The sequence below is a fragment of the Xiphophorus couchianus genome, chromosome 2 (genome assembly GCF_001444195.1).
Source record: "Xiphophorus couchianus chromosome 2, X_couchianus-1.0, whole genome shotgun sequence".
NCBI classification, from domain to species: Eukaryota; Metazoa; Chordata; class Actinopteri; order Cyprinodontiformes; family Poeciliidae; genus Xiphophorus; species Xiphophorus couchianus.
In genome coordinates, this window is record NC_040229.1 from 4,554,978 (window position 1) to 4,581,547 (window position 26,570).

The 26,570-nt window shown below is 46.9% G+C and overlaps 2 protein-coding genes and 1 long non-coding RNA gene across 6 annotated transcripts in view; 2 read left to right on the forward strand and 1 right to left on the reverse strand.

The window, feature by feature from the left end:
* fbxl9 (F-box and leucine rich repeat protein) lies at positions 1-7,609 on the forward strand. Of its 2 annotated transcripts, XM_028030144.1 has the most exons (12): positions 1-320; positions 1,351-1,452; positions 1,521-1,655; positions 2,204-2,383; positions 3,295-3,600; positions 4,175-4,391; positions 4,470-4,627; positions 4,693-4,908; positions 4,996-5,211; positions 5,527-5,744; positions 6,690-6,829; positions 7,043-7,609. In XM_028030144.1, the coding sequence occupies exons 1-12, from the start codon at positions 273-275 to the stop codon at positions 7,219-7,221; spliced, it is 2,115 nt and encodes a 704-aa protein (XP_027885945.1). In that variant the 5' UTR covers positions 1-272; the 3' UTR covers positions 7,222-7,609. The 2 variants fall into 2 exon arrangements, with proteins under 2 accessions (XP_027885945.1, XP_027885953.1); XM_028030152.1 differs by lacking the exon at positions 2,204-2,383.
* Positions 7,396-26,570, reverse strand: part of elmo3 (engulfment and cell motility 3) — a 20,448-nt gene continuing 1,273 nt past the window's right edge. Inside the window, exons 2-21 of one of the 3 annotated variants that reach the window (XM_028030124.1) lie at positions 24,114-24,222; positions 23,608-23,648; positions 21,920-21,992; positions 21,473-21,523; positions 20,897-21,066; positions 20,132-20,231; positions 19,908-20,059; positions 19,754-19,832; positions 19,127-19,177; positions 18,922-19,044; positions 12,811-12,933; positions 12,634-12,738; positions 12,434-12,542; positions 12,218-12,354; positions 9,588-9,751; positions 9,388-9,500; positions 9,207-9,311; positions 8,451-8,530; positions 8,295-8,375; positions 7,396-8,226 (exon numbers count right to left, since the gene is read on the reverse strand). In XM_028030124.1, the coding sequence (XP_027885925.1) occupies positions 8,014-8,226; positions 8,295-8,375; positions 8,451-8,530; positions 9,207-9,311; positions 9,388-9,500; positions 9,588-9,751; positions 12,218-12,354; positions 12,434-12,542; positions 12,634-12,738; positions 12,811-12,933; positions 18,922-19,044; positions 19,127-19,177; positions 19,754-19,832; positions 19,908-20,059; positions 20,132-20,231; positions 20,897-21,066; positions 21,473-21,523; positions 21,920-21,992; positions 23,608-23,648; positions 24,114-24,191 (2,148 nt within the window). In that variant the 5' untranslated portion in view covers positions 24,192-24,222 and the 3' untranslated portion in view covers positions 7,396-8,013. Of the gene's footprint in view, positions 8,227-8,294; positions 8,376-8,450; positions 8,531-9,174; positions 9,312-9,387; positions 9,501-9,587; positions 9,752-12,217; positions 12,355-12,433; positions 12,543-12,633; positions 12,739-12,810; positions 12,934-18,921; positions 19,045-19,126; positions 19,178-19,753; positions 19,833-19,907; positions 20,060-20,131; positions 20,232-20,896; positions 21,067-21,472; positions 21,524-21,919; positions 21,993-23,607; positions 23,649-23,765; positions 24,223-26,570 lie in introns of those variants that run through there. The other 2 variants (XM_028030130.1, XR_003597104.1) reach the window with 2 other exon arrangements.
* The window catches only part of LOC114152406 (uncharacterized), a 5,167-nt gene continuing 2,841 nt past the window's right edge, over positions 24,245-26,570 (forward strand). Inside the window, exon 1 of the long non-coding RNA XR_003597114.1 lies at positions 24,245-26,346. This is a non-coding gene — a long non-coding RNA (uncharacterized LOC114152406). The remainder of the gene's footprint in view (positions 26,347-26,570) is intronic.

The following is a 26,570-nucleotide window of genomic DNA, read 5'->3' on the forward strand; positions in this document are numbered from 1 at the left end:
GAAGCCCCGCCTCTTTGTGGTCAGCTGACCAAAGTGAGGCGAAGCAGCTTTTTGTGGAGAGTCGCTGCGGCTCCGCGGCGTTACAGGTGAAAATGAGCTTTTATTGTGATGTCAGGAGGTAAAGCTGCGCTTCATTAACGTCTCCTGAGCGGAAATCAACAGGATTTATTAAAAAATGAGAGGAGCCGCCATGTTTCCTTCTCTCTGAGGAAACTAGCTTCAGAGCTAAAGTTAGAGAGCGGAGATGATCTGGGTTTGCTAACATCGAGGCGATGGAGGACAGCGACGGAGAAGATGTTACACCGGAGCTTCCGCTGGAGGTGAGTTCATGTTCCACTTCATTCAGCAACAGGTAACAGGTGATCGGTTCCACCTGCGGGGTTCAGCGTCAGTCCAGAAATCATTCATTCATCCTAAATTAAAGAAATGTAACGTTTTGTAACTCATATCATCAAAGAGTCGTTGTGGATAGTGATGCTGTGTGCAGGAAGGAGCTCCAGTAGCAGTCAGTCTTCCAGCGAATCTGAATAAGCCTCTGACTGAAAGCTGCTGCTGCTGGACAGTCTCATGCTAACATGCTAACAACTCTGCATCCAGGCAGCAGAGACGACATTCCACGGCAACGTGATGACATCATCAGCTATTAGTACATCTGCTAATCCAGCTCCTTTGCTTTAGCTGCTGCCCTTTAAACCTCTAGAGACACGTTGGACATGGAGCCTCCTTTTCTACTCCTCCCGGATTTGGGGTCAAAGTTCATGTTCTATTTGAGCTTTTGAGACGCTAATCAGCTGCTCCAAGTTGTAAAACCATACCTTGTTGCCACGGTTACACATTATGACAACTGTCCTAAAGTAAAGGAGTAAAACTCCTTCCTGCAGCTCAGCATCCAGAACCAGAGGGAAGAAAGAAAGGCATGCCCACAGCATGATGCTGCCGCCACCGTGTCTCACCACAGGATGATGTGTTCAGGAAACACGATGTCCTCAATGTTTGTTTACGTTTTTGGGACCAGAGCAGCTTCTTCTGCACCATGGCAGGAGATTCCTTCTCAGTTGTTTTATTGCTGTTGTTGCTTCCTGTCCTCCAGGACCAGGGCTCCAGGTTAGCACTGGAGCTAATTTAGCTTCCAGGTTAGCACTGGAGCTAATTTAGCTTCCAGGTTAGCACTGGAGTTAATTTAGCTTCCAGGTTAGCACTGGAGTTAATTTAGCTTCCAGGTTAGCACTGGAGCTAATTTAGCTTCCAGGTTAGCGCTGGAGCTAATTTAGCTTCCAGGTTAGCGCTGGAGTTAATTTAGCTTCCTGGTCTGAAGGTGATATCAATAAATCCATCTTTCTGTCGCTGCAGGTTCTAGTTTACGTCCTGAGTTTTCTCCACTTCGCAGACAGGAAGGAAGCGTCGCTGGTGTGCCGCAGCTGGTACGCCGCCAGCCAGGACCTGCGCTTCCAGGTGACCCCGCCCCCTGCAGGTGAAGCGGGAAGCTGCGGCCTCCTCTAACCGCCGCTGTCTGTGTGCAGAAGGACGTGACCTTCAGCTTCCCGGCCTCGGCGGCGGCGCTGGCACTGGTGGGCAGCCTGGCCCGGCGGCGGCGCTGCAGTCTGAGGATCAGCCAGCTGGACGGCTTCGGCGTCTCCAGGTCGCTGCTGCTGCAGGTAAGACCTGCTGGTCTCACTGCCAGACGACCTCTGACCCCAGGCTGGTACGATCTACCTGCTGTTAAGATGTAAAACCTGCAGTTTGGACTGATGAGGTTAAAGTTCAATGTACTGATGATGACATCATCATCATGGCGGCCGGAAAGGAAACCATGACAGGCGTTTTATTCCCTCAGTTAGAATAAAACTTGTGGAAACTGAAAATGGTTTGTTCCACTGAGCTGGACGGAAGCTTTCATCAATCTAGACTGGAGTGGAAGGGCCACAACCGCTGGGCCCCCTGGTCACATGTTGGGCCCCCTGGCCACAACCGCTGGGCCCCCTGGTCACATGTTGGGCCCCCTGGTCACATGTTGGGCCCCCTGGTCACATGTTGGGCCCCCTGGCCACCACCGCTGGGCCCCCTGGCCTGCACCATCCCATAATATCCGAGTCAGCATGCTCAGCTCTGCCGCCTTCCTTTGACCTCTGACCTGTGGGCTCTGTGGAACAGTCCAATCCTCCTGTGAGTGAAGGTGTCGTTCTTCCTCGCTCCTCTTCCTCAGGTGGGCGAGTGTCTCGGCCCGCGGCTGGAGGGCCTGGCGCTGCCCGGCAGCAGCATCACGGAGGCCTCGCTGCTGGCGCTGCTGCCGTGCCTCACCGCGCTGCGCCGCCTCGACCTGCGCGGCCTGGACAGCCTCTTCATGTCCGGAGCCTTCCTGTCCAGGGAGGAGCACCGGCGGCAGGTACGGCGGCCATGTTGGACGAGGTACGGCGGCCATGTTGGAAGCTGGCTGGCCACGCCCCCGACGCCTTCTGGTGGCCTGGAAAACCAAAATGTTCCAGCTGCTGAGCCTTATGCAGTTTAAAAAGATACAAGATCTGAATAAACTTGATAAGATGGAGAAATTTTCCCTAAAGATGATTTTAAATGAGAAATGAAGTTTCCTTCGTCTGATAACGACACGTTTATGCAAATATAAAAACATTTTACAGGAAAACTAAATGCATGAGTTAAAAAACTAAAATATTAAAGTTTCCATGTGTCGCCTCTGAGCAGCAGTTTTAATATTCATCCTAAAATCAAAGCAGGGATCCAAGTTGTTGATTATGAGTTAATCTAAACTGATCGATCTGATCAATCATTAGTGATTGATAAGCGGTAAAGCCGAGGCTAAATTTTATACTTTTATACATTTATGTCGAGTGTATTAAATGCAGTTTTTCTCACATTTTTGAATTCAGACGTAACAGCAACACATTAAAATACTTTATAAACATATATAATATATGTTATTTATGTTTAACATGTTAAAATAAATGTCAATATTTCTGTTTCATTCTCTCAATCTCAGCATCAGGCTGGTTTTATCGTCTCTGCTCCATAGTTCATATTTAAATATTCCTCTATGCTTTGAGAAATAAATTTTTCTTCTCGTTTGAAGACTTGAGGCTGTCGGCTCTGTGGCGCCCCTGCTGGCTGGAGCCCTTAACTGCAGCTCTTTATCATTTTACAGATTAAAAACTTCATAAAAATGCACAGCAGATGTTTTTGCAGTCAGAATAAATATAAATAAAGCAGCTGGAACATTTCAAACTCATCTGAACGGTTTTCAGACTCTTGACGTTCGGGTTTTCTGTCCCGGTTCTGCTGCAGGTCCGCTCGGCTCTGAGCGGCCTGGAGGAGCTGGACCTGTCCGATCTGCGCTACCTGTCCGACCTCACCTTCACCCGGCTGACCGGCTGCACGCCGCGCCTGCGCCGCCTGGCGCTGGCCGGCTGCCACATCGCCTTCGAGTTCGACCCGTACGGCGGCCGGCCGACCGGCGCCGGGGAGGATTCGTCCGCCCTGCTGTCACTGCGCAACCTGCGGCGCCTGCTGGCGCAGCAGCGCGCCACGCTGCGGGAGCTGGACCTCAGCAGGACCGCCGTCACACCCGAGTCTCTTCGCGTCATCGCTCAGGTGAGCCGGGGGTCAGGCTGCAGGTCAGAGGTCAGCTCGGAAGAGGCCCAGTTCTTCAGGCCCGTTACTTACGAGGGTTCCGGTCCAGAGACTAAACTAATCCTGTTAAACTGAAGCGATCGATCCAGATGGACTAATTACCGAACTAATCGTCAACTCATGTAGCAATCAATCAATCAATCAATCAATCAATCAATCACTGAAGCACAGAAAAAGCTGAAATAAGAGCAGAAATTATAGAAACCTAAAAAAATAAAGATTCTAACATTAATCACCTTTAGCATCCAGATATTAGTCAGTTAATCAATAATTGTTTCATCATCCTTAATGATCGGAGTTCATTAAAGAAATTATGTTTTAGACTTTTAGGCAAAAAATGTTGATTTTTCTGAATTACAAAAACAAGTGAAATTATTTATTTGGATGTTTTTCTGTTTCTAATGTATAAAATAAGTTTAGTTTCTTCTGTAGAGGAATGTTCAGTGTTTCTTAAAGTGACGTTTATCTGTCAGGAATGCTCCAGTACGCTCACTGGAACAGAACCAGTACGCTCATTGGTCAGACTGTGTTGCAGGTGGACGGTTTGGTTCTGGAGGAGCTGCGGCTGCAGGGCTGCAGGGAGCTGACGGACCGCTCCGTGGAGGTTCTGCTGCAGCAGCAGCGCAGCCTGCGGCGGCTGGACCTCAGCGGCTGCACGGAGCTCAGGGGCCGCTCGGTGCAGGCGGCGGCGCGCGGCCTGCGGGCGTTGACGCAGCTGTCCTTGTCCCGGGACTGGAGGATCACTGAGAGAGGTCAGGCAAGGTCGCCACCCAGGAACGCCTGCTTCGGTTCTGATCCGGCCTTTATGGGTTCTGATTGGTTCTGATCAGGTCTGGCCGAGCTGCTGTCTCTGCCCTCCCTCCAGTCTCTGGATCTGTCCGAGTGTCTCCAGGTCAGCGGGGCGGAGCTTATCAGTGGCCTGACTCCGCCCAGTGCCGCCCGGGCCCAGCTCAGGGTTCTCAACCTGAGGAGCTGCACCTACCTTAGGGTCAGTGGGTCAAAGGTTCTGCTTCCTTCTGCGGGGAACCCACCAATCAGCCGCTCTCTCTGCAGGACGCAGCGGTGTTGTCGCTCTCGCAGCTCCTGGCCGACTCCCTGCTGGAGCTGGACCTGACGTCCTGTGTCAACGTGACGGACCTGTCGGTGTGCGCCATCGCCACCTACCTGCGGCGGCTGCAGGTGCTGCGGTTGGGTTGGTGCAAGGAGGTCAGCGACTGGGGTCTGCTGGGCGTGGCGCAGGAGAGCCAAAGTGAGCCGCACGACGGGACGGTGAGACCCCGCCTGCAGCCCTGCAGCAGCAGCTGCAGCAGCAGCAGCGATCAGAGGCGCAGCGAGCTGCTGCTGTGTGTTTCTCAGGGAGACGGCGGCCCCAGCTTCACCCGGACGTTCGGAAACATGGGCTTCTTCCAGCCGCCCCGCATGCCGTTTGAGGAGCGCCCCAAGCTGGCGACACTGAACCAGCTGCAGCAGCTGCAGCAGCAGCAGGCCGGAGCGTCGCTGCTGCAGCTGCAGAGGCTACAGGAGCTGGACCTGTCGGCCTGCGCCAGGCTCACCGACTGCAGCATCACACAGGTGAGAGGAGAACAGGAAGGTTAGCATGAGCAGGCTAGCATGGTCACATGGTCACATGATCACAGGAACCCGTCTGGAGGCTAAACTGATCCAGAATCGATCGGTTTAGTTTAAACTTTAAAATCTCCAAAACAAATCGTCTGCACTCGACATTTAATCTGATTTAAAATCCCAGTGAAATGAAAAAACGGTTTCTCCAGAGTTCTGGCCAGACTGTGAGTTTTTCCTTGGAATATTCCTGTTTTCTACAAACAGTTACAAAGTTAGATCTGTGACCTATGACCTTCAGTTGGTACTTCCTGTTTCCTGTCCCAGGTGGTCCGTTTCCCCGAGCTGCAGCGTCTGTCGCTGTGCATGCTGCCGGAGCTAAGCGACGCCGGCCTGGCGGCGGTCGGCCGCAGCTGCCGCAGCCTCACCAGCCTGGCGCTCAGCCACTGTCCCGGCATCAGCGACGGCGGCGTGGCGCGGGCCGCGCCCTTCCTGCAGCGCCTGCAGCACCTGCAGCTCGCCTGCTGCAGCAACATCACCGACAGGTAGGGGGCAGTCCTCCTCACGTGACCCCTGACCTCCTGCAGGCTCTGCCTCTATGGCAGGCCGGTTCCAGCTATCTGAAAATGACATCATCATTCTGAACGATGATTTCAGAGAAGAAGAAATCACGCCACCAGATTCTCTGAAGTGTTACACATCTGTAATTACATCAAATATCTAATGTAATTATGAGAAATTAATTATGATTTTTAGATTAGGAATTTTATCGTCAGGCCCCCTAGTGCTGCCACTGAGCTGCCCAAACATCTGCCTGCAGAATTTTGGGTTTCCTGAACAAAATATTGAGAAAATCCTTCAGAAATATGGAACAATTTCTTGTTTCTTCTCTTCTGACAAATATAACCGTAACAAAGTCTTGAAGAGGTCAAACCTGTCGACACATCAACCAGCTGAAAACGAAGCAATCCAAAAATCCTTTCATCTCAATTTCAAATGTTAAATAAATCTGTAACGTTTTGAAAGAGTAATTATTCCACATGTCAGTGATGGAATCCTGACCAGTCAGATTGTCAATTCAAATGCAGAAATAGAAATTAAATATTGAATTCATTTGGAGAAAGTCAAAGTTCCAGTTCATCATGATTTTCCTTCAGCAGTGGAGTCTTGTGCAGTGAATATAAATGTAACATTTACCATTTATTTTTGCTCCAGTTGAATCTTATCTGCTGTCTAAAAATACATTAACTAGTCATACTTGAGATTATGACTAGTCAGAACAAAAATTTACTTCCTTACTAGTCATAATTTATCTGAAATATGTTTCAGTAATTAGTTGCAGATGTGATGAATTAAAGCCTCCGTATGTAAATCTGATGTCATTCATACCTGTCAGAATATAAGGTCCGATGTGAACCGGTTTCAGAATGTCAAAGTCCTGAAGCTGATTTTATGCTAAACTGGCCTGCCGTACATCCTGTCATCTGCAGGACGCTGCACCTGCTCATGCGGCACTGCGGACGCCTGAAGACGCTCGACGTGTCCAGATGTAAAAACATCTCCATGACGACGGTGGACCTCCTCCAATCACAGCTGCCGTTTCTAGAAAACGTCCATCACAAGCTGATTGGTGCGGCAGACCTGATGCTGACTGACTGAAGCTGCAACTGGAGCTTTTAGACGCACTGATGAGTTTTTATTGCTCATTTAAAACCAGAGACGAAATGATGCTAAGATTTATTTAAAATGATTTCTATGAATGAATGTAGAAACTCAGAGCAGCAGGATCTGCTTCGAATATTAACTTAAAGTTTATGAATTATTTTCTGATTCTGTTAATCAGATCGGTGTTTCTGTCGACCTTTGACCCAGCTGGCAGCCGGTTCTGGCCGTGACAGCTCAGGATCCCGACGCTCCTCCTGGATCATTCCACTTCCTCCACTTCCTGTTCCGACTCGGTACTTCCTGTCAACTCAGGAAAAACCCGGGAACTCAGTTGATCATGAATCGCTGGATAAATGAAGGAAACGTTCTGGTTCTGATCCGTCTGCAGGAATCAGCTGGAACATGGTTTCAGTTTCATTGATAAACGTTTGGTGAAAAGAAGAAAATCCAGCAAAACTTTGATGCTTTTTCTACTTTGCTGTTTGTTTCTTCAGCTTTACTAATATTCAGACTAAAAGATGAAAAAGTAGGTTTCTAATTCAGACTGTTTATTGGTGTAAATTCATAAAAAGCATTAAAGTGAAATCAGTTGAAATGAACCGACTGAACGTTTCAGTCACACGTACCGAATAACCGCCTCGCTTAGAGTCACAACACGTCGTCAGCATCATACAGGAAAAATCTCATTCGGTACAAAATCTGTTGAAACTGAAGCAAAAAAGCTCCACAGTTTCTGAACCGCACAGAAATATAACAGTTTCATTCGCTGCGGCGCCAGAACCGTTTTCTAAAAGTCTGGAGCGTTTGGGCCGAACTGGAGCAACGCAACGATTCTTCGAATGTAAAGACACTTTAAATGCATCGTCACACAAGCAGCCGCAATGCTGAAGCAGGAAGTACCAGGAAGTACCAGGAAGAAGCAGGAAGTACCAGGAAGAAGCAGGAAGTACCAGGAAGTACCAGGAGAGTCTCCTGGCAGCTGGAAACGGGTCAGCTGCTGCTTTCGGAATTAAACCTGGTTCTGCAGGAAGATCTGGATCGGTTCAACGGAACCGCCCTCAATAAAGAGCTAAAATCTGTCAGATAAGAAGAGGAGCCGGGACGGACGGGCCAGAACCCGTCCAGAACCAGAACCCGTCCAGAGATGGCCTACTGCTCCGTCTGGCTGAAGTCGTAGCAGAAGTTGTAGTTGCTGGGCGGTTTGGGCACGGCGGGGGCGCTGTCCGGGATGGCGACGTTCTCCAGGTCCAGGAGGCGGAGCTTAATCTCCATGGACAGCAGGATCTCCAGCTCGCTGCGCATCGACTCGCTGCTCATGTCCCGGCCCAGCAGGACGCTCAGTCCGTCCGTCCACAGGCAGAACTGACGGGACGGACACGTCAGGACCAGCAGGGGGCGCAGGCGGCGCAACGAGGGTCGGTCATACTCACGTCTGTCCTGGAGGGGGCGATGAAGTTCAGGCTGCACTCCTCCACATCGTAGGTGATGCTGAAGGCCAAATCCAGGACTTCCTGCAGCAGAAGAAGACGACGGCTTTAACTCACCGTCTGACAGCAGGGAAACCAGAGAAGAAGAAGCAGACTGACCTTGGTCTGCTTGCCCTTGTTCTCCTTCATGTGGGGACAGTCCTTCCCGGTCAGCAAACCTTTGATATCTGCCACGGGGACTGGAGGGAGAATCAGAGGAAACGGCCAATGAAACGGCCCGCAGGGCATCACATGACGCGCTGCATTCAGCACAAACTGATCAATCCAGTAAATAGGTCCAGAAGCCTCCAATGCTGTGACATCATCATGTAGGCTGTCCCTCATTGGTTAAACAGGGAGTGTTGTAGCCTATTAAGAATTAGATTATTTATTATCTGCTAAATAACTAATGTTATTGATCTGAGGTTATGCTAATTGTAGAGCTATTATTTTTTTCTGAGTGGCTCCTGCTGGTTGATCTGATTGGTTGGTGAAGGAGTGAAACAGTTTTTCTACCATAAAAAATTAACGTTTATCTTTAAATTTTTGTATGAAGTCAGCTGCGAGAATATTTCTGATATTTTTATAGGTACAGAAAACTTTCTGCTTTTTACTGCGAGTGCGTCGAACATCTCCTGAGAAACGACGAGTTTTGTTTTTTGGACCTTATGATGCGAGAGTCGCCACAGAGGCAGGAATCATCACTGACGTTTCATCAGATACGAATCATTTGGTGAGAAGTTTGGTTGTGTTTTAACTTCAGGCCGGTGTATGTAAACTTCTGGCTCGGTCTGTATTTTACGTGTAGCTCTGCCAGAAACCAGCAGCTGGTGATCATCCTGACCTGCCGCCGCTCACAGCAGCAGCTGGACTCACTCTTGTCCTGCAGCGTCTCGATGGCCGGGTTCTCTGCGTCTTCCTCCACGTCGCCGTAGTGCAACATCTTGTGATTGGGCGACAGGCGGCAGTACCACAGTTTGTCTGAGCGCAGCAGAGGAAACGATCATTAGTACTAATCTACGGAAGGCCATGAGGCGCTGCAGCAAGCTCCACCCACCCTGCCGCCGCCGGCTGCTGATCTTCCTGAACATGGTTCCCTGGCAGAGCCGGTTGAGTCTCTGCTGGCGGATCAACTCCAGCAGCTCCGGCTTCAGGCGCTCCTTCAGCTCTCTGCAGCACAAAACAGCTTTAACACAGTGTAGCGTTGAGGTGTGACGCTGCAGTGTGACGCGCCGGTGTGATGCTGCGGGGACTCACAGGACGGGCGGCGCCAGCGTCTCCTCCTGGTGCAGCCGCTCCGTCTGCCGCAGCTTCAGGATCTCGCTGTAGTTCAGCGCGTTGACCTTGTTCTTGAACAGCTCCAGCGACGTGGGCTTGCTGCCCAGCGTCCGGGTGATCTGCTCCTTTACCACCTGCATCACCTGGACAGACAAACGGGCACACGATGTTCTGGAGCGGTCCAGTTAAAGTACAGATCTGTGCATAGCAAATAATTTCTGAAATTATGATTATTATTACTACTACTATTAATAAATTTACGTTGTTTTATTATCTTTAGAGGAAAATCCATCTGATTTCAGAAACAAATATCTTGGTTGATTTTAAATCAATCTCCCAGGGGTATGAATAATTCTGGCCCTGAAAACCTCTTCTCTTTAAAATTTCCAGTCAGTGATGGACCCACTGGAACCGGTGCAGTCTGGGTCTAGACTGGAGCCAATAAACTAGAAGGACGTTGCCGCTTCGCATGGCTGCGATAAACAGGAAGTAACAAACAGGAAGTAGAGTTTGGTGCCTCTGGTAAGGATCCGACCAGCAGTCAGAACTTCAGTTAATATGTTTCCATTTGAAAAGCCAGAAATCACCTCAACATAACATAATTATTTTTGAATTTTATTGTTTAAATCAAACTTTTCTAATACGAATCTTTAAATTAATAAAAAGTTGATGGAAACTAGTTTTCAGGCGTTTCCTGAACATTCGGTGAAAATATAACATCCAGATAAAAAAAATCCTTTTTGGTCAGGTTCTGGTTCTGACATTTCAAATCTCTAACCATCAGCTGAACTCAGATCAGAATCAATCATCCCCAGTCTGCTCATCAGAACCCGACCCAGAACCAGAACCTATCAGGCTGGAGCGGCCCAGTCTGATCACAGGTCAGATCTGATCTGACCTCCAGAAGGGGCGGAGTACTGGACCGGACCTGAGCGGTCTGGATCCACTGAGCAGTTCATTCCAGCTATTTCATTTTGTAAATGCTGATTTCAAACGTTTTTTTAAATATAAAGTCTTGTTTCTATTTTTAGTTCAGTTAATGAAATTATTTTTTCTTCTGGTTTTCACTACAATCTCTTGGTTCCAACACATTTTTCTGTTTCAGTTCATCCTGAGGGTCGGAAGTTTATTACTGATGTGTGGAAGAACTTTGTAGAGGTTCAGAACCTCTAACCCTAACCGCCGACGAACGGATAAAGGTTTCAGACGGGAATAAACTCTGAAGATCATCATTTTGTCCTTCATCTATTTTCTTCTCCAGATCTGAAGATACATAAACATGATGCTCTTCCAGCTGTGACCTCCTGCTTTATTGTGTTCCTGCTGATTCCCAGATTCTTTCTGCCCCTCTGCATGTTTCCATTTGTCCGGCCTAAAGCCGCTTTATCCTCTCACCTCCAGCTGCTGTGGTTCTGAGTCAAACCAACCTGTTCCCCTCCTGGCCTGTGGGGGCGCTGCACCAAGAACCACTGAAAGAACCGACACAAAAACCTCTGAAGACACTGAGAGCAACTTCCTTCTTCACCAGATGGAAACAAGATGGAGGCGTCAGATTTTAGTGTTGGAGGATTTCTCTTTAGTCTTTGGCTAAAAACCAGGAGCCATTTCTGCTGCTAGCGCTAGGCTAGCACGTTAGCTTTGGTTGTATTTACCCAGAATGCCCTGCGCTTGTAGCTGAGTTAATTTTTTTAATTTTATTATGAACCTTTTCAAAACAATTGACATGTCTGTTATCGCTTTTGCACTGCGACAGGCTATTTCTTTTTTATACTGCTTTTATTTTTGGTTCCTACTGTAAATATTGTTCTGGGAGGACGGTTATTAGTGTTGCACAAAGTTAGGTTCAGTGACGTAGCTGCAGCAGCCAGTTAGAAGCTGCCTAACGGAGCTGCTGGTAAGATGGTTGCTAATGCTACCTCTCACTCTCAGTAATGTTTATATTGTTAAAAATAGTTCCCACAGCTTTTGTGCTGCATAAAAATATAATGTTAACTGTCTAAGTGTTTTAAAAAACTTTGGGGTTGGTTAAAATTAAATTGTTACGCTTATAAAGTTTGTCTAAAGTTTTCCCTCCAAATTGTGTTTGTTGGGCCGCAGGACTGAGTGTGTGTAAAAACCCGGAGGCTGAGTGTGTGTAAAAACCCGGAGGCTGAGTGTGTGTAAAAACCCGGAGGCTGAGTGTGTGTAAAAACCCGGAGGCTGAGTGTGTGTAAAAACCCGGAGGCTGAGTGTGTGTAAAAACCCGGAGGCTGAGTGTGTGTAAAAACCCGGAGGCTGAGTGTGTGTAAAAACCCGGAGGCTGAGTGTGTGTAAAAACCCGGAGGCTGAGTGTGTCCCTCACCGTCTTGTGGGAATAAACCAACACAGATCCTGATTCCTGTGTGATCCTTTTCACAACTGTTACACGCTGTAGACTACAACCTGTTTTTGGAGCGATCTCTGGTCCGCTTGGCGTTCACATTCAAACTGAACCAGAGTTCACTTCAACCAAACACTGACCAGGTTTGGAGGACCAGAGTTAGCTTAGCATTTACACCTCACCACACAAACCGGAGTTTCTAGGCAGACGGACTGGAGTTGGATATCAGGTCTGCAGCTGCGTGTCTGACCTTGTCGAAGTCTTCCTGCGTGGCGCGCATCTCCTTCCAGGTCTTGTTGAGCAGCTGGATGCAGACGCAGAACAGCTCCTCCAGCAGCCGATCCTGGCTGAAGAAGATGGGGTGGAAGCTGGAGCCTGTCTCCGAGGCTGCGGACACAACGGGCCGGAGGTTAGGACGGACAGAGCCGCAGCGGGTCGTAGCGGGTCGCAGCGCGCTGCAGCTTACGGGGGTCTCCGATACGCAGGATCTCACAGAGGATGAGTGTGAGCTGGATGCTGCTGCGGGCAAAGGGACACTCATGTTTGTCCTCCCTGCTGCTGTTCTCCAGGACGAACTGCAACACATCAGGAACAAACGCAGCAAATTATCAGCTATGACATCATCATCTTCATCATCATCATCATCCTCAGCGGGCCAGGCCTCACCCTGCTGTAGGCGTCCGGATAGCGAGTCGCAAAGTAAAACATGGTGTCCAGAGCCAGCAGACCAGGCGGCGTCCGCACCAGGTCCTGACCCGGGTTGCTGTTGTTCTGGAACAAACAGGAAGTAATGAGATAACAGAACCGGGTCAGAACCAGGCCAGACCAGAAGTGGGTCCTTACAGAGAAGCCCAGCTTCTTGAACTCCTTGGCGCAGAGCGAGCGGCGGCGCTCGTGGCTCAGGCTGTTCTCGCTGTCGGTCTCGAACGCCGCCTGCCGCAGGCCGTGCAGCGCGTCCCGCTGATCCTGAAGACACAAACCACAGAAACAGGAAGCGGAACCGGTTCTGAAAAGTTCTGCATGGAGACTTTAAAACAAAGTTTCAGGGGGGGCGCTAGTGAGCCAAGATGGAGTAAAGACGGATATTTCAGAGCTCCTGCAGGCTTATTAATATTTTCGCTTTAAAAACCACAACTGCTCACTAATTGCGACCTAAATCGGGTTGATAAAGGTGTTGGACTATAAAGAATTCCGTTCCAGTGAACGTTACTTGTTAAATGGCGGATAAACTTCGAAAGTTCAAGTGCGACGGTAACACGGCAAAGCTAACGGCTAACACCAGAGCCACGAGGCAGCGTACTCCAGAAGGCGAAGACCCACAACCCAAGAGCCCTGGTATGAGTGAGGAGTTGAGAGCCGATATCCTAACCTCTATAGGAGGGGAAATCTCCAAAATTATAAGGGAGGAAATGAGGAGTGCGCTGTCTGAAGAGTTCACCGCTCTCAGAGCTGACATCAACGCAGTGAGGGCCGAAATAGCCAGCAACGCCACCGCCATCCATGCAGAAATTACCTCAATTAAAACGGACATTGAAGACGTGAAAGGTGGACTGTCTACATGGTCTGATGAGGTAAACACTCTGCAGACCACCGTCACCGAACTTCAGAGCGAGCTGGTTAAGATACGGGACAAGTGCGAGGACATGGAGGGGAGGATGAGGCGCGGAAATATCCGCATAGTTGGCGTTGAGGAACAGCCGAACTCCGCCGAACCTAAAGAGGTTTCAAAAATGATCAGAGAAGCGCTGCAGATGGACCGGGATGTAAAAGTCGATCGTTCACACCGAACAGCAGCTCGGACGAAACCAGGAGACGGAGAAAGACCCGTGTGATCATCGCCAAGCTGCATTATGATGGAGACGCCGCTGACATCCTGAGGAGAGCCAGGGACAAAGCCCCGCTGACCTACCAGGGTAAAAGGATCGCCATCTTCCCGGATTACACCACCGTGTCGCCAGGGACAAAGCCCCGCTGACCTACCAGGGTAAAAGGATCGCCATCTTCCCGGATTACACCACCGTGTCGCCAGGGACAAAGCCCCGCTGACCTACCAGGGTAAAAGGATCGCCATCTTCCCGGATTACACCACCGTGTCGCTCCGATGCACGGAAAGTTTTACGGGACGGAGCGATGTGCGCTTCGGATTACTTTATCCAGCAAGACTCAAAATCACATACAAAGAGGACAGTAAGGAGTTTCGGGATCCCGTGAAGGCCATGGACTACATATGGAAGACCATCCCCGCTACAATAACGGGATCTGAAACTGCTTAAATACTAACCGTGTTTATGTTCGGCAGTGCCACTTATCTAAACTGGTACGTTTGAAAGGTGCGTAACATTGTCACTTCTAACCTTGTTAAATTACTAAGTCATAATTAGTCATAATTAAGTTGTATTAATATTACTAGTAGATTTTACGTTGTGGTTAAAGTACACATACTTATGCTCTCCTGCAGGAGCCTGAACTTCCACACTCTTAATTTTTTTTTGTTTTTGCACACATCCAACCCTTTTTCGGTTGTGTTTGTTGCCGCTTTTTACAGTGGCTAGGGACTTAAACCCACTACCTTGCATTTTGTTAGCAATGCACATTTTTAATTGTGTTTTTTGCGTTTTGATCCTTCTGTTCCCCAAGGATCCTTTTGCATCAAAAAAAGCAGAGCATTTGAATCTTAGTTTTGACAATATTGTACAGCAAAGCCTTACTATTTTTAGTTTATTGCATCATCTTGGTGTTCAGCATCCATGTTACTCAAGTTTGGTTCCATCCGTCAAATGGCCGTCTCTGCCTCCAACACAATACTACCACATATATATTTTTAACTTAACTCAGTTATGAGTACACTAACAGTAACAAGTTATAACGTGAGGGGTTTGCATAGTCCAATCAAAAGAAAAAAAGTATTGCTGCAACTTAGACAATCAAAATGTCAAGTAGCAGTGCTACAAGAAACACACATATCAGATGTGGAACATACAAAATTAAATAAGTCTTGGGCTGATAAAGTTTACTATTCGTCACATTGCTCTGGCAGGAAAAGGGGTGTTGCTATATTAATACATAGGCAAATTAACTTTACTGAAACGTTAGTAGATAAGGACAAGGAGGGTAGATTTATATTGATAATTGATGGAACATCAGTGTCCTTTGTAAATGTCTATGCCCCTAATGAAGATGTACCAGGGTTTATTAAGTCAGTTTTCAATATGATTGCAGAATACAGCTCTGGTCTACTGATTATGGGGGGGGATTTTAATTGTGTAATGTCAAATATAGATAGGCACCCAGCCTCTCGAACCCCTATATCTAAGATGGGTAAAATGCTTAAAAATGTGTCTGTGGAAGCTGGATTAGTGGACGTCTGGCGATCCAAATTCCCAAAGGAGACATTTTACTCCAACTGACATGCATCTTACTCACGAATAGATTACTTTTTTACTGCCAAGGCCGAGCTACGCAGAATTGAGGATATCACAATATTGCCCATCACAGTCTCTGACCATGCACCTGTTACTCTCCAGTGGAATATAGGATTGACACCATCATTTAAGCAATGGAGACTTAATGCCTCCCTTCTTAATGACAAAGAATTTGTTGAATTTGTTAAATTAGACCTCAAAAATTATTTGGACATAAACAATACCCCTGAAACATCTCCTATTATGCTGTGGGACTGTGCAAAGGCCTATTTAAGAGGTAGCATCATCTCCTACACGACAGCAAAAAAAAGACAAAAGGCAGCCAAACAGAAATATTTAGAAGATAGAATTCGGGAACTGGATCTTCAACATAAAAAGACTAGAGCATCCAGGATTCTGAATGATTTGAATACAGCTCGCAGAGAGCTCCAAGATTTACTTTCAGAAAAGATAGAAGGTAACCTTTGTTTTGCCAAGCAACAGTATTATGAAAATGGAAATAGAGCGAGCAGACTTTTGGCCTTCCGACTTAAATAACAACAGTCCTCAAATGTAGTTCATAACCTGAAATCAGGCAATAAATCCATCTTACAACCAAAAGATATTGCTGAAACATTTGCAGAATTTTACAAGGCTTTATACCGAGACACTGACACTTGCGGTGATGAGAGTAAGATAGCTGACTACTTACAAAATATAAATATTTCTGAATTATCCGATATTGTAGCTAAACAATTAGATAAGCCAATTCAAGAAGAAGAAATTAAAAACGTTATCTCATCCCTTAAAAATAAAAAGAGTCCTGGTCCTGATGGTTTCATAAATGAATTCTATAAATGTTTCATAGACATCGTTACTCCACTTTTATTGGAAGCATACCACTTTTCTTTAGAAACTAAAACAATGGCGCCATCCTGGTCTGATGCCACAATAGTTGTTTTGCATAAAGAAGGTAAGGATCCCACTGACTGTGGGTCATATAGACCATTATCGATGCTTAATGGGGATGTACGCATTCTAACTGGTATTCTGGCGAGACGATTAAATGTCATAATAAATCAAATCATACATCCAGATCAAACCGAATTCATTGTCGGGAGGCACTATGGAAATAATCTGCGTCGTTTATTGAATATTATGTCTCACCAAAAAGAAAAGAAAGCTATGACAGCTGTAATATCTTTAGATGCCCAAAAGGCTTTTGATCGCGTGTCATGGAAATACCTTACTCAAACATTAAAGAGATTTAAATTTGGGCCCAAGTTTATAGATTGGATACATACATTATATTCATCCCCACAAGCGGCTGTAAGAGTTAATGGTTTCAGGTCAGCAAGTTTCAAACTGGAGCGCGGATGCAGACAGGACTGTCCTTTGTCACCTCTTTTGTTTGCAATTAGTATCGAGCCATTAGCCCAGCTTATTAGGGACAATAATGAAATTAAAGGGATTTTGATTGGCACAGAGGAACATAAAATATCTCTTTACGCAGATGATGTACTTCTGTATCTGTCTGATCCTACATCATCAATACCACGTCTGAGGGAAATGATTTCTGTTTATGGACATTTTTCTGGTTATAAAATAAATGTTGATAAGACTGAGGCAATGGATGTCAATAGCAATATTCCACTGGGGGTTAAACAACAGAGCGGCTTCAGGTGGCCAAGGGAGGGCATTAAATACCTAGGCATCAATATTCCTCTCTCATTAAATGATTTGTATCATGCCAATTACAGCAAAACACTGGATATAATTAAAAATGACCTAGAGCGATGGTCAGCATTGCCTTTGTCCCTCCTAGGTCGCATTGAGACCATTCGTATGAATCTGTTACCCAGATTATTGTATTTATTCCAGATGTTACCAGTTGGCATACCAAAGTCCATGTTTGTTGAATTGGATAAAATTATATCAAAATTCATATGGCAAAGCAAGCGCCCTCGCATAAAATACAAAACACTACAAAGAAGTAAGACGGCCTCAATCTTCCCGTTTTGAAATCCTATTGCTGGGCAGCTCAGTTAAAGCCTCTAATTTCATGGATCCAACAGATTCTCAAACAAGATGGCTGAGCATTGAGCAAGCAAAGTGCTCAGTACCATTAAAAGTATTGCCATTTTTAGATATCCTAGTAAAGGATCTGCCATTGTGGACTAAAACCACACTTAACATTTGGAACAAAGTGCGAATTTCTTTCAAGCTACCAAGAGGTTTATCAATATTAACAAGCATATTATTAAGACATATTAAATCCTTCACACCCAATTTCTTAGACAAAAAGTTTTCTAAATGGGCTGAACAGGGGCTTACATTTCTTCATCAGTTGATTGACAGGAACAGCCTTTATGTCATTTGAAGAGTTATGTAGGAATTTTCATCTCCAGAAAAATGATTTCTTTAGATATTTACAGTTGCGCTCTTTTTTGTCTGCACACAGGGACTGGGAAAGAGTACTAAATCCCACACCAATAGAAAACCTCCTAATCCATTACCAGAAAGGGGGAGGAGATAAAAAATTGATAACAAAGTTATATAGTGTATTCCTGTCAATGAACCTTAACAAACCCACTTGGACAAAACAAAGATGGGAGGCAGAGAGGCCAGAATAATTTCTGACGAAACATGGGAGGAAGTTTGGACTGAGGCACATAGAGTTACAAACTCAAATACGTGGCGGGAATATAAATGGAAAATTATTAGCAGATATTTCAGGACCCCAGATGTAGTTTCCAAGATGGATCCTAAAGTACCAAGCTTGTGTTGGAGAAACTGTGGCTCAGCGGTCACCAATCATACACACATTTTTTGGTCATGCCCCAAACTTCAAAACTTTTGGGATGAGGTGTACAGGGCTATAAACCAAATCTTCCCGGAAGTTATACCAAAGGATGTTACAGTTGCGTTACTTGGTATTATACCAGATGGTTTGCAAGGACGAGCCAAAGTATATCTGTTAAATATCCTTTTTACAGCAGCCCTGAAGTGCATTACAATCAGGTGGATGCAGTTGGAGCCACCTTCCTATGACTTATGGATTCAAAAAGTAAGGGAATTGTATAAAATGGAACAGATAACCTATTCATTAAGACTTCAAAAAACCACTTTTAGTCTGCGCTGGGGGCCAGCAGAAGCTCTGTTGATGTAAATAAGCCTAACAAGTTTGTCTCTTGGCATGTGGTGTTTAGCTATCCTGCCCAAAATGTATCTTTATTTTAATGTTGTATGGTGAGGAGTCTACAAATGTGATGCTGAGGTTGTAAGATATCATGCCAAGATGTTTATTTTATTTTATGGAAGATTTCATATTGTCAACACTTGTGTTATGTACCATTGATGTACGGCTGTATTATTGCTCTGTAAAAAAAAAAAAAAAAAATGTAAGTTCTAAAAAAAAAAAAAACAAAGTTTCAGTTCTAAACAAGAAAAGGGTCATAATCTCACTTTTTGTGCCAATTTTGGGTCTTTTTGTCAAAACAATAATGAAGAAGTTCAGCATGAATTTATGGACAGACAGACGGCGGCGTCCCACCTGGCTGTAGCAGTCCAGCGGCGTCCTCATGCGCGCCTCCAGGTGGTTCAGTGTGACCGACTGCAGGACGTAGAGGTAGTGGGCCATTTCATCCTGGACCGGACTAGAGCTCAGGATGATGTCCTGGACACAAACAGGACGCCGAGGGTCCACCGTCCTTTAGTGTCCTCATGTGAGGGACGCTGAGGACGGCGGAGCGTCTCACCTTATAGATGTACTGACGGACGTTCTTCTTGTTCAGAAAGGCGAACATTTCCTGGAACAGAAGAAGAAGAGACGTGTGACTGCGGCGCAGAAACGCCTCCTGCCAGCAGGGGGCAGCAGCCTCTGAACAGAGAGAACCAGAGGAATGAAAGGAGCAACTGTTGCCTGAGGACAACCGGGGACAGAAGGCCGGCAGAGACGGGCCGACCGGATCCAAACCGCTCCGTTTCTCAGCAGAAAACCTGAGTCAGCCTGGAGGGAAACCATCCAGCCAATCAGCAGCATTTACTGCAGCGTCAAACGGGTCAGAACCAGGAAGTCCATCAACGCTTTTCATTTCAACAATTAAAGTTTTTTTTACTTCAGAAATTCAATTAAAAACCTGAAAATCAGACATGATCACTGCGTTTCCCATAGAGAAATGTTCTGCTCTCACCGCCTGGCTGCCTCCACCCAGCATATTAACAGAAAGTTGAGTGGAGGGAAAACATGGGGTAGGAAGAAACGTATTCATATTAAATCATCCGAATGTATAGTTAATGTTTACATGAATGTCACTTGGATTATTAATCTGCATAAACTCCACTCTGATCCAGGTCACACATCACACCGGTACCGGTACCAGTACCTGTCTGTCTGCATCCTCAGCCGCCTGCAGTAAGGCCATGAGCAGAGCCATGGCTTTGGTCTGGATCTGCTGGTTCGCCCTGAAACACCAGCGAGAGAGAGAGAGTCAGGGGCAGGACTTCCTGCCGGGTCAGAACCGGCCCGGTTCCACTTACACCTGCAGGTGGGCGACCAGCCGCTCCATGGTGACCTCCTGCTTGACCTGCAGGAACAGCTGGTGGCTGCTTAGAACCATGTTCTCCAGGATGTCCAGGGACACCTGCTGCATCGACACGTCTGTGGACGAGGAGTTGACGAAACCGGCAATCTGACGGGAGGAGAGACAATCAGGAGGAGGAGGAGGAGGAGGAGGAGGAGGAGGAGGAGGAGGAAGAAGAACCTTCTTGATGAAGACGGCGGAGAGATTCTCCCAGGAAACGATGCCATGATCCATCAGCTCCATGAAGCCGGTCAGCGTGTGAGTCATGATCTGGTTGCTCCTGCGACACAAACAGCTACCGATGACATCACTTCCTGTGACATCAGGACTTCATGAGTCTCTAAGGACACTGTGGATGACCTTTGACCTGCTGAGCTGATTTCATCAGAGAGTTTTTCATCAGGAAAGTCCCAACTTTGACTAGGACATCCACAACATTATGCCATTGTTGGATCCCATCCTGCTGCAGAACCTTTGGTCATGATGGCTAACAGGCTAGCTATAGTGGCTAACAAGCTAGCTATCGCGGCTAACAGGCTAGCTATAGTGGCTAACAGGCTAGCTATAGTGGCTAACAAGCTAGCTATAGTGGCTAACAAGCTAGCTATAGCGGCTAACAAGCGCTGTTCAGTCCAGTGAGGTATAATTGATGGTCAGAACCAGATGGAACGGGTTCAGAACCCTCCATCAGGTCCAGTTCTGTCTCATCAGTCCTCAGAATATTTCCCAGAAGTCTTTGGGATCATCAGGAAGCTTGTGGTCAGTCTGAGGTGGGTTTTGTTTTCCTCTGGGTCAGCAGCGGTTCTTGTCTTGAACCCCGACCTCTGGCCTGGTTCTGGTTCTAATGGACCACCCGTCGGTGTTCTATTGGAGCGGTTCTGGTCCAGGTGAGGATCCTGGTTCCGGAAATGAGGGTGAACGGGGCGAGATTACGTCCATACTCACTCTCTGGAGTCCTCCACGATCTGGACCAGCAGGTTGTGTCCGTCCAGGTTGATGAACTCCTGAGCGAAGGTCACGTCCCGCGAGACGCCGGCCAGCTCCTTCAGCGAGTCGCAGCGCACGCCGCCGTCCGCGCTCTGGATGCCCTTGTGAAGGTCGTCGGCACAGCGACCCTGAGGTCAAACACAGGACACCGGGTTAGAGGTCAGCGCCCGCCAGGTTCCGGTTCTAACGCTATGCAGCTACGGTTCTGATCCGATCCGTTCATGGGAGGTTCTGAATGCCGGGCCTCCTAATCCGTCAGTCTTCTTGGAGGATCTGGGTCGAACTCTGGACCGGATTCTGACATCGGATTAAACTGAATAGAAAATCCGACCAAAACCGTTCGCAGAGTTCTGAGAGGAGAACAGAACCACCAGGCCCAACCGGGACCAACAGTACCATCAGAACCTCCAGAACCACTAGAACAGGACCAGTGGTGACGGAACCTATCTGGTTCTTCAGATCACAGATCACCTTTCCAGATTATTGGTCAGATTCTCCAGAATTAGTTCAGAAAGTCGGGTCCGGCAGACTCACCGGGGCTTTGGTCAGACGCAGGATGCAGCCGTTCTTGATGTCCAGGCGGTTCTGGAAGCACAAAGCGCCGCGTTTAACCAGAACCTGCACGAGTTTAGTGCAGCTGCAGCCGGACATCCGTCCACATCACTTCATTAAATCACTAAAATAACTTTTAGAATGAAATAAAAGCAAAAGTCTCAGCAGAGAGAAGTCGGGAAGTTTCTTCGCTGCAGATGTTGCAGTGGCTCCAGAACCGAAACGTCTGGTCGGATCCACAGATTCAGCCCAGAACCAGTAACATCTGCCAGCAGAAACCCGCGTCTTCCTCCAGCTGCAGCATCATCATCATCATCATCATCTTCATCATCATCTCGCGCCGTTAGAGTCAGCTGGTCTGATGATGATGAGGAGGAGACCTTGGTCGGTGAGAGGAAGCGGCCATGTTGGCGCTACGGTGAGACTGACCGACTCTGTGATGTACATCTGGACTCCATCGGCGTACTGCAGGGCGTAGTTATCGGGACCCGGAAGGTTCCAGCTGAGGACGAACACAATGTCAGCGCCTCCAGCTACAGAGAGCAGAAACCATTCAAACAAGAACAGTTCTACATCTCACAACAGCATAAAACAAGTTTCTCATTTTAATGACAAATTTTCCCGTTATTAGGTTTTGCTGTAACGTGTTAGAGCGAGAAAAGACTGAATAAAACTGGATGAATCATTAACCTGAAACTTTTACGTTATAATGACAAACCTGCTCATCCCGGCAGGCGGTCGGGGCGTCCACCGTGTTTTTGTATTGAAAGATGTTAAGTAGACAGAAAATGTAAAAATATTACTGGGTTATTGTTTGCTACAGGAAAACATCGCAGAGAAACTATTTCAACCCAGAACTAGTCTTAAAAGATTTTAAGGAGCTGGCAAGTTTACTTTATAAAAGTTCAAAGAACAATATTCATAGTTAAACTGCTGTGTTACCATAGCAACAATCTGATGCTGTGAGTTTAATCTTTGACTTTAAGCTGTTTGTTCACAAATACAAATTAGTAAACTGTAATTATAACTGATTGTTTTCAGGTTGGCCAGTTAATCTACTCTCTCTCTCCCAGATTAAATCCAACCCAGAAGCTGTTAGAGGTGCTGATGGTTTTAGCAGCAAGAGGGGCCCCTAGGTCAGATTCTGCCCCAGGCCTCATGCAGCCTTGGACCGGCCCTGCAGGATGAGTTCAATCTGCTGCACTGAGCAGAGATGAGCAACAAACTGAGATTTAATTTAATGCTAATGTGGCTTTAGCAGCTCTAACATTTCTGTCTGTTGAGTTTTTAACAAGAGACACAGAAACTGTTTTGGTTGCTCCAGTTTATGGGACGAGTTTCTCAGATCTCCGCGCGGCTGGACGCATTAACTCTGTCTGACTAAGTGGACAAAACATTTGGTATGATTTGATGCATCGTGTAACCGGAAAAATAATAATAAAATAATATAAAACCAGCGTGAAGCGTGACTACGAGGCGAAAACTCCTCACCGGCTGAACCTGCATGATGAGGTTAGCGCCGGTTAGTTAACCGCTAACCAACCGGGACACACACATGAACTTTACAGGGCAGACAGCGCCACACGCTGGGCAGCGAGTTGAGATGGAAAAGCCGTGCAAATTTCTTTGTCTACAATTATAAATCATTCTCACCTCTCGCTCAACGCTCCTCTGAAAGCCACTACAAGTTATTCCTAAGGTTCACGTAGAGCTGCACAACCAGAGCTAATGCAGCTAGTAAAGCATGGCAGCCCGCCAGGCTTATGTTACACTGGGGGAAACCCTGCATATTAAAGCGTTTTTTGCTTTATAAACAAGAAAGTTTTCTTGGTTTAACGAGATATAAGGTAAGGAGGTTAAACTTTATATTTAGATATAAATCTAGATATATCTAGATTTATATCTAAATATAAATCTAAATTTATCTAGATCTGCACATGCAGATTACTGTGGTCAGAGTTTAGTCAATCTGAACCGTCCGTCTGGCTCACGTTGTTTCGACGTTTTCCAGGTAAAAACTAGATGCAGGTTTCAGTCGGGTGACATCTGCTTTAGAATATCTGGATTTTTATTATTATTATTCAAAGAGGTTAGAACCGGACCAGAACAGAACTTACCCGTCACAGACCTCCTTGATGACCGCAGACAGAGGCTTTTTCTGCAAGCACAACAGAACCAGTCAGAACCTTCAGCATGTAAAACTTCACCGCCACCAGAGGAAAACCTCACACAGCCCGACCCGTTCTAATCAGAACCAGCTCGGATGCAAACAAACCCAGACTAAGCTGCTGCTCATTCCGGCCCATCCAGATTATTCTGGATTAGAGCTGAATCGGACCTCATCTGGACCGGCGGTTCTCCACCTGCCCTGCAGGTTCTTGACATGTCGTCTGGTCCAACACAGCAGAACCAAACAGTTCAATCTCCTCAGGAAGACTGATGACATCATGACCTGACTGATGACATCATGAGGCCTAGAGGCCTGGAAGTGAGTCCTGGTCTAGCAGCCAATCAGGAGACGGGAGACTCTGACCTGCTGGTCAAAGCTCTACAGCAGAAAGTATTCACACCCTGTGAACTTGACTGGGCTCGGTGAGACGCCAACATGGCGGACGGAGGCTACCTGGTCCAGCTGGATGAGCTGCGGGTATGCCCCCGGCATCTGGATGGCGATCCTCACGATGTCCTTCTGCTGCGGCATGATGGCCGCTACGCTCTGCACGCCTCGCAACCTGGAGGAGAAACGGAGACGGTACGACATGATGAGAAGAGACAACACAGGCCTATACACACACCGCAACACACACACACACAGCCTGCCGGAGGAGTTCCGGCTGGCTGTGTGTGTGTGTGGACCCAACCCGATCCATCATCCCTGGGTCTGCTCAGACTGAACCGGACCGCTCTGTGTGTATGAGCTTGCTGTTGTTGTGAGGACCATTTCTGGCTTGGACTTCTAACTAGGGGTGCACCGATTTATCGGTGCCAATTACCTTAATTTTGGGAGATCGGTGATCGGCCGATTTCTACATGTGAAGCTGATCTTGTCCACTGATCTTATCTAGCTTGGCAAAGGTTTAAGAATCAACCACTGTCTTCTTTTGCTCTCCGGTGAGGAAGGTTTGACTGACAGACCGGCGCTCCAAGTTATGTCTGCACATTTACAATTAGCAATAGTGACCACACCGTTGTCCACTCAACAACTTTCTTGTTGTTGAGCAACATTTCAGACAAGAAAAATTGGTATCAGCCAGAAAACTGCAATTGGTGCACCCCTACTTCTAACCAAAGAGAGGACTCTGTTAGTGATGCACCGATCCACTGCTTTCACTTCCGATATCTGACGATTAGTATCGATATCAATCCAAAACAGTAGAAATTACTTAAACGTTTCTTTCTTTTTGCAGACATAAATGTACAGAATTATTAATTTATTTCATGTATTAAATACTCCTACAGTTTCACAGATTTGGTCAAACATAGAAGAACAACTTTAATCTGTTCAATCAGTTCAATTAGAACCATTTCAGCCCCAGGTCATATCTGCATGTTTGCAGTAACCATAGTAACCCCACTGTTGCCAACTCAGCAACTTTCTTGCTATATTTAGCGACATTTCAGACAAAAAAAATGGTATCGGCCAAAATCAGGATTGGCAGGTCAGGCGTTTTAAAGATCGATGATCGACTAGAAAACTGCAATCGGCGCAGCCCTATTGATATTAGATTGATGCACTTCTGGACTTTATATTGATTTCCATTCATTTTAGTAACTGAATGCCTAACCCAGACAATTTTCCCTAACAAGAACCAGAACCAGAACTTAACTTACCCAGACTTTTAAATCAAACCAGTAGAACTGGAAAAGTAGTGAGGACCAGGAAACGTCCTCACTTTCCATACATGACCTCACTTTGTTGGTAAATGTTGTGAAAGTGGTCCTCTAGTCTAGAGCTAGTAGCAATTACAAGAAAACACACACTTCACTCTGGGAGGTCGGGCAGAACCAGAACCAGAACCATCTGACTGTGAACCACACAGGAACTAACTGGACCCGCTGTGCACTGATCCAACCCATAGAGTAAGCCACTGGTTCTGCTGGTTCTATTGGGACCGACAGCAGTCAGAACCGACCCGGTAGCGCCTCAGCAGAGGCGGCTATCACTTTCAGAATGAACCCATCAGAACCAGTTCCTGTTTTTCTCTATTTCTGGTTCTGTGAGTAAAACTGAGAAACCTAAACACGGCCTCTCTCTCACACACAGAGGGAGCCGTTGAACCCCATCAACAGGTGGGTCCAAAAGGTTCTGGTTCTGACCCGGCTGTAGGAGGGAACTCTGGCTGGGTATCTGTGGACCTGACCCAGTCCATCATCGCTGGATCTGCTCAGACTGAACCAACCGGACCGCTCTGTGTGTGAGCTTGCTGTTGTTGTGAGAACCATTCTACCCAGACGGCCCGGTTCTGATCTGTGAACAGAACCTCTGGAAACTCCAGTCCTCTGAAGAGGAGACAATTCATCCACTAGAATCTGATCCGTTTAGAGTCCAAAACCAAGACCAGGACCAGTAGCAGAACCAGGACCAGGACCGGAACCAACGGCTCTGCAGCGTGTTTCTCGGCGTGCCGCCGCCGGTCCGGGCTTGTCCTCCATGTTGCTGAAACCTGCAGCAGAGCAGCAGCTGAAGCTCCGCCTCCTGCTGGAGTCAGAGTCCAAACAGAAGCTCAACTTCCGCCAAACAGATCATTAGCCAGATGATTCTGAACTCGGCCCGACTGCACAAAGGATCTTGGGTCTTTCTGGCACCAGGTGGAAATATTAGGACTCTGATCAGTTTCTCTCCGTTTCTGGTTCAGGTAAATTATGTTTTGGATCAAATCAGAGTGAACTCTACAACATTTGATATATTTATTATTTGTTTATGTAATAATTTGCTGGGTTTTATGTTCATATCTTGATTGAAGAAGAAAACTTTTACTATATTTATTAAAGAAGGCCATGGTCTTCTTTGGAGGCATAGCCACGCCCCCTCGATGTAGCCACGCCCCCCATGTGTAGCCACGCCCCACCTTTAGCTACA

What these genes read in the sequence shown, in the direction of transcription:
- fbxl9 (XM_028030144.1), top strand. Translation starts at nt 273, where the DNA reads ATGGAGGACAGCGACGGAGAAGATGTTACACCGGAGCTTCCGCTGGAG. An exon ending in GGGAGGAGCACCGGCGGCAG is followed by an intron (nt 2,384 to 3,294) that starts GTACGGCGGCCA and finishes GTTCTGCTGCAG; the next exon opens with GTCCGCTCGGCTCTGAGCGG. An exon ending in GGAGCTGCACCTACCTTAGG is followed by an intron (nt 4,628 to 4,692) that starts GTCAGTGGGTCA and finishes CTCTCTCTGCAG; the next exon opens with GACGCAGCGGTGTTGTCGCT.